This window comes from Lepidochelys olivacea (genome assembly GCF_965140295.1).
Source record: "Lepidochelys olivacea isolate rLepOli2 genome assembly, chromosome: 6".
NCBI lineage: Eukaryota > Metazoa > Chordata > Testudines > Cheloniidae > Lepidochelys > Lepidochelys olivacea.
This window is the reverse complement of record NC_140416.1, coordinates 9,673,167-9,679,166: the sequence shown is the minus strand read 5'-3', so window position 1 is coordinate 9,679,166 and position 6,000 is coordinate 9,673,167. Positions and strand designations below refer to the sequence as shown.

Genomic DNA, 6,000 nt, shown 5'->3' with positions numbered 1-6,000 from the left:
TGTTGTATTACTATAGCACCTAGTATCAGGGGGTAGCCGTGTTAGTCTGTATCCACAAAACCAACAAGGAGTGTGGTGGGACCTTAAAGACTAACAGATTTATTTTTGGGCATAAGCTTTCATGGGTAAAAAGCCACTTCTTCAGATGCATGGAATGAAAATTACAGATGCAGGCATTATATAATGACACATGAAGAGAAGGGAGTTACCTCACAAGTGGAGAACCAGTGTTGAAAGGGCCAATTCGATCAGGGTGGATGTAGTCCACTCCCAATAATAGATGAGGTGGTGTCAATTCCAGGAGAGGCAAAGCTGTTTTTGTAATGAGCCAGCCACTCCCAGTCCCTATTCAAGCCCAAATTAATGGTGTTAAATTTGCAAATGAATTTTAGTTCTGTTGTTTCTCTTTGAAGTCTGTTTCTGAAGTTTTTTTGTTCAAGTATAGCTACTTTTAAATCTACACACCACAGAAACACTAACTCAGGAACCAATCCCTGTAGTAAACCTCGTTGCCTACTGTCCCCATATCTACTCGAGCGACACCATCAGAGGACCCAACTATATCAGCCACACCATCAGAGGCTCATTCACCTGCACATCTACTAATGTTATGTATGCTATCATGTGCCAGCAATGCCCCTCTGCCATGTACATTAGCCAAACCAGACAGCCCCTATGTAAAAGAATAAATGGACACAAATCGGACATCAGGAACGGTAACATACAAAAGCCAGTAGGAGAACACTTCAATCTCCCTGGACATTCTATAACAGATTTCCCCCGTGGGAAGGGAAGGGAGGAGTCCAGAGCCAACTGCAAAGTGAATTAACTCTTTATTCACAGACTGAGTGAGGCTGGCACAGAGCGAAATGGTATGGTGTCCATGTGTGTAGAGCTGGGAAAGGGAGGAGGGGTTCACCCCCTCTCTCCTCAGGCACAGTAACGGGGTTGGCACCCTTTGACCCAACTGACCAAAGCAGTGCTCAATGGCACAAAAGCAAAGGGCTAGTGGGGAGGGACAACACAGGGCATCATGCCCCCCATCCTCCCCCAGTAATACCTGCTCAACTGCAGGGCAGGAGCCTCAGGGCAGCATGGGGCTGTGCAGCATGAGTGGCGGACAGAGCAATCCCCACAGGGGAATGTTCCATCCTTCCTCCAGATCTGCGGGGGGATGGGAGCGATGCATATTTGGGGGAGGGGCTGTCCTCACCATAGAGTCCCTCTCTTCCATTGGCCGCAGCACTCAGGCCCTGCCCCCCAAGGGTGATCTGCACTGAGGTCCCCGGTATCAAATGCCCTGCCCCCAAACAGCACAGGGCAGCTGCTAGGCCCCAATACCATCCATGGCAGTACCCTGGGATATGGGGGCAGAGCCACAGCCAGAGGCGGGGCTAAGGGGGTGGAGCCTCACCCCGAGCCAGGCTCTAGGTCCACGTTGGCTTGCCGCACCATCTTTCTGGGTCGTGATGGGGGGAGAGCGCCTCCTCCAGGCTGGGGCTCCTGTGATGGGGCCAGGGGCCTAGCAGGATCCTCCCTTGTGGGTCTTTCCCGGCCAGCAGCCTCCAGCCGCTCCTCAAACTCTCTGGTGCGGCTGAGTACCAGGGCAGCATCCATGAGCTGGGCCACGGAGTAGCGGTGCTCCATGACACGAGCCCGGTGTGGGGCTGTGGCTCTGGGGCTGGGGCCCTCCACGTGCTTCAAGGCTTTGTGCACCTTGCCTGGCACCGGGTGGTAGGAGATCTGCTTGCACGCCTGGGCATGGCTCCGAGGGACCTGCCGGCTGCGCTGTCGGCCCCGTCGCTTGCCTGTCTTGTCTGTTGGGGCCTGCGGTGGGTGCTGCTTGGCCTTGGAACCTGGCGCTGATGCCCCCGGCTCCTCCTGGTCCTGTGGCGGTGATGGTGGGGCTGCAGGTTCTGGGTGGGGGCACTCCACAGGGGACTCATGCCCTGAGGCAGCAAACACCTGCAGGAAAGAGGAGAGGTAGCGATCAGAGAACAGGTATGCCCGGGTCACTGATAGACCCAGGCGCTCTCTCTGCTGGGCCCCAATCCTCCTCTCCTGCCCCACCTCCAGCTGCATGTCACCTTCCCACAGCCCTGGATCTCACCACCTGGGGCTTCCTCCCTCCCCCATGATGCCTGCTGGCTGTGCCACTTACCTCCCCCTCTGCAGCACCCCCCAGCGGGGTGGGGGCATCAGGGCTGTCCATCTCACTGATGCTCCTCATCACTGCATAGAGGTTGATGCGCCGGTCACGCGGTGCCCTGGGTACCTCTGGCACCTGCAGCACGGCCAGGTGCCCCCGGACCTCCTCAGCCCCTGAGTCGTCTGAGCCCCCTGGCTCCTCTGCCTCCTGCACCATGGTCCAGGGCCCCTTGCCCCCTGCTGGGGCCTGGGTCTGGGCTGGCTCCTCTGGTGGCTCCCGCAGGGGCCGGAAATAATACTGGGGTGTCGTGACTGGCTCCTCCTCCTGCTGCCCTGGCTCCTCCTCCAAACTCAGCATCTCCCGGCACAGGCTCCCCTCACTCTCCGATTGGTCGCTGCCAGTGTCACTCCCATTCACCGTGTCCTCCCACTGGCTATCTCCTGCCTTCTGCTCCCACAGGCTGCTGTGTCGGCTGTGCAGAGACACACTGAGCTGAACACGAGGCACTGCGGTTGTCACAGCAACCCCTGCTGGGGAAGGCGAGACTGGGCAGTGTAGGCTCCTCCCCACCTGGATGTCACAGTGCCCCCTGCTGGGGAAGGCAGGGCTGGGCAGTCTCCTCCCCCTCCCTGATGTCACAGAACCCCTGCTAGGGGGCAAGGCTTCTCCCCCTCCTTGCAGTTACCTGGCATCCAGGATGCCCTGGTAGAACTCCAGCTGCCTCATGAAGCTGGGGTTGGGGTGCACGATGGGGCGCTGGTCCTGAACATGCCGGTAGGCCCGCTCCAGCGACCAGCCGTACTCCTTCATGGCGTAGGCGATCACCGTGGAGGCTGAGCGGCTTACACCCATCTTGCAGTGCACCAACACCCGCGAGTTCTGGGCCCTGTTGCAGGATATGGGCTGGTGAGGCAGGCGCAAGGGGCTCAATGCACTTTCTTCACCTCCCCTTCCCCAGTTGTCTGCAGACAACTCCTGAAGGGAACTCACAGCAGCAAGCCCAAGATTGCAGCACAGGCCGCGCAAGTGACAACAGAGGCTGTGGTGCAAGCTAAGTACTGGCTGAGATTCACCTACAGAACAGCTGCTTTAACTTGGAAGTGGATAAGTCCATTAGTAGTATCACTCCAATGTGTGAGCGCTGGGGAGAATTTGTCTCCCAGTGTTGACGACTGCCCCAGAGCACAACCCTGGGGACTGCTACATGGAGACCCTTTGGTGCCAACTGGCAGAGGGCATAAGGGGGCACAGGGTTTTTACAGGGATTCCCTTGGGTCTAACGTCTACATAATAGTGCACCGAAGGGAGGCACGTGAGGCCTCTGCCAACAGCCAGTAATGTTCCAGTTGCCCTAATCATGGTGAGACATGTGAATGTATCTACAGGACACTGCATTCTTAAGGTAGAATCATAGAAGATTAGGGTTGGAAGAGACTTCAGAAGGTCATCTAGTCCACCCCTCTGCTCAAAGCAGAACTAACCGCAACTAAATCATCCCAGCCAGGGCTTTGTCAAGCTGGGCCTTAAAAACCTCACAGGAATGAGATTCCACCACCTCCCTAGGCAACCCATTCAGTGCTTCACCACCCTCCTAGTGAAATGTTTTTCCTAATATCCAACCTAGATCTCCCCCCACTGCAACCTGAGACCAGTGCTCCTTGTTCTGTCAGGTATGTAAGTTATGAAGGGAAGGAACAGGTTCTGTTCAGGAAGATGGAGGCGCTTCTCTCTCCCTGACTGACCATGGTGTTGTGCGTGGCTTACAATATAAATCAATCTGCGTACGAAGCCACCAGCTAATCAAGACCGTGAGGGCAACAAACTCTCACAATGTCACAGGAAGGAACACCCAGCAGGGAGGCGGCCAGGTTCTGACTAAGATCAAAGAATTAGTCTGGTATATGGGGAGAATGCAGAAAGACATCTATATTCCTTCACCTAGGGGACAAGCTGTGGGTGGCTTGTCTTACGGAGGGCAACAGCTGGCCTGGTTAATAGCTGGGAAAATGACTCTGGGTAAGCTAAGCCTGTATGAGACAGGACAGCTTCTAAGCTCTAGAAGGCAGGTTATGATTTTGTTTTAGAGGTAACCAGCTGCTTCCAGTGCTTCTAAACTACTTGCTGTTATTTCAATCTCCGTTCTTTGATGAATAACCTTATCCTTTGTGGTAAACCCAGGACAAACAGCTAAAAAAGGGGACTAGTAATTAGTCCCAGGGAATTAAAAGGCCCCTCCCTATCCACTGAGGAGAGATAACCACTGGGCAATAAGGTTCAGCTGGAAAAGGGGTTGCTAGGGAACCAATTAGGTTCAGCTGGCTCCAACTACTTGGGACCTTTTTAAACCCTCTCCTGGTGGAAGGAGGGGAACAGTGAGGGAGTGAGAGGAGCAGGGAAGCTGCCAGCAGGCTGTTTGCAGCAAGACACCAAACTTTCCCAGTAGGCAGGCTGCACTCGCTCCCCAGAAGGGAAGGAAAACAAGCACAAGGGACTGACTGAGGAAAGGAGTAGCAGGACCCTGTGCCACCTGTAAGGATTCGCCTTGCCCCAAACCTGAGTCTCCAAGGCTAAAAAGGACTGAGCCTACTGAGGCGAACAAGGTATTTTGCCACACATGGTGTCAGAAGTGGGATGTGGTGAGTGAGTAAGGCTCTGTGGCAAGCCATCTCAGGGCAGGGTAAATCACAAAATGGAGGATGTAGTGAAGGCGTTGGTACAGGCCACTGCGGCCCAACAAGAGGCTACCAGGGTGCAGATGGCTGCCCAGCAAGAGTCAGGACAGGAGACGAACCAATTACTGATGAACCAGGCAGCTCAAGATCGAGCCACCCTGAATGAAGTAATGAACCAGTTAAAAGCCCTGACCATGCTGACGCATGGGCCCCAGGGGATCCAGCCGCTGCGGACAAGCAACTATTTACAGAAGATGACAACGGAGGACGATAGTCGGGAGGATGGCACTGTGGGCAGGTATCCTGGCTCCATTTCTGTGTGGGAAGCCCCAGAAGGCCTATTTCGACACGACCACAGAAACAGCTATGGATAAAGCTCAGCAGCCCGAAAAATCGGGGGCTGCCCTGAGCAGAGTACCGATGTTATGCATGTGGCAAATTGGGGCACATCTTTGCCCAATGCTCAAATCTAGAAGAGCCCATGAAATACGAACTGGGAGATATAGGGGGACCATGTGATCTAATAAGTCTAGTAGGTGTTGCGATGGTCCCTCATAGATACACTAGACCCGTTAAGATGAATGGTATAGAGACCATCGCGTTAGAAGACTTGGGAAGTGCAATCATGCTGATCTCAGGAAAGCTGGTTGGGCAGGACCAACTATCCCGGGCCAAACGCTCAGGAATATCCTGTGTGCATGGGGATGTCAGTTACTACCCAACCATCCCCGTAAAAGTAGAAGTTCTCGGAAACCCCACTAAGGTGACAGTGGGAGCAGTTCCGAAACTCCCCTACCCAGTCCTTATTGGATGAGACTTCCTGGGATTTGATAGCCTACTCCCTGGGGAGAAGGTGGAAGAAAATAATGAACCCGGGACCCAGGAGGTGGCCCAGATAGATAACGCCCCCCGAGCCTTCCACGAATTTGGCCAGGATTTGTTCTCCCCACTGGGAAAGCCCCAGAAGACTCAGAGGGAATGGAGGCGGATAAAAGGAGGGGAACGAGGATCTTGACCCAGTACCAGAAATCTATGCTTGTAGAGGAAAGAGGTGGCTCAACGGACAGCGGGGCAGGGCAGGAGGTCAACGAACTAATAGCTGGACCTAGTTCCCTGGGGGTTTTCCCCGAGGGGAAGACAGAGGTAGATCCCCCTGAGTTTGGACAAATGGGGACCTCA

General features: G+C 54.6%; 1 protein-coding gene across 5 annotated transcripts in view; it reads right to left on the bottom strand.

Moving 5' to 3' along the window:
- Positions 1 to 816: 816 nt before the first annotated feature.
- SSH3 (slingshot protein phosphatase 3) overlaps positions 817 to 6,000 on the bottom strand; it is a 35,882-nt gene continuing 30,698 nt past the window's right edge. For 4 of the 5 annotated variants that reach the window (XM_084631618.1, XM_084631617.1, XM_084631621.1 and 1 more), the window contains 3 exons: positions 2,835 to 3,035; positions 2,162 to 2,621; positions 817 to 1,965 (listed from right to left, as the gene is read on the bottom strand). In XM_084631618.1, coding sequence (XP_084487744.1) covers positions 1,411 to 1,965; positions 2,162 to 2,621; positions 2,835 to 3,035 — 1,216 coding nt within the window. In that variant the 3' untranslated portion in view covers positions 817 to 1,410. The remainder of the gene's footprint in view (positions 1,966 to 2,161; positions 2,622 to 2,834; positions 3,036 to 6,000) is intronic. The other variant, XM_084631620.1, reaches the window with a different exon arrangement.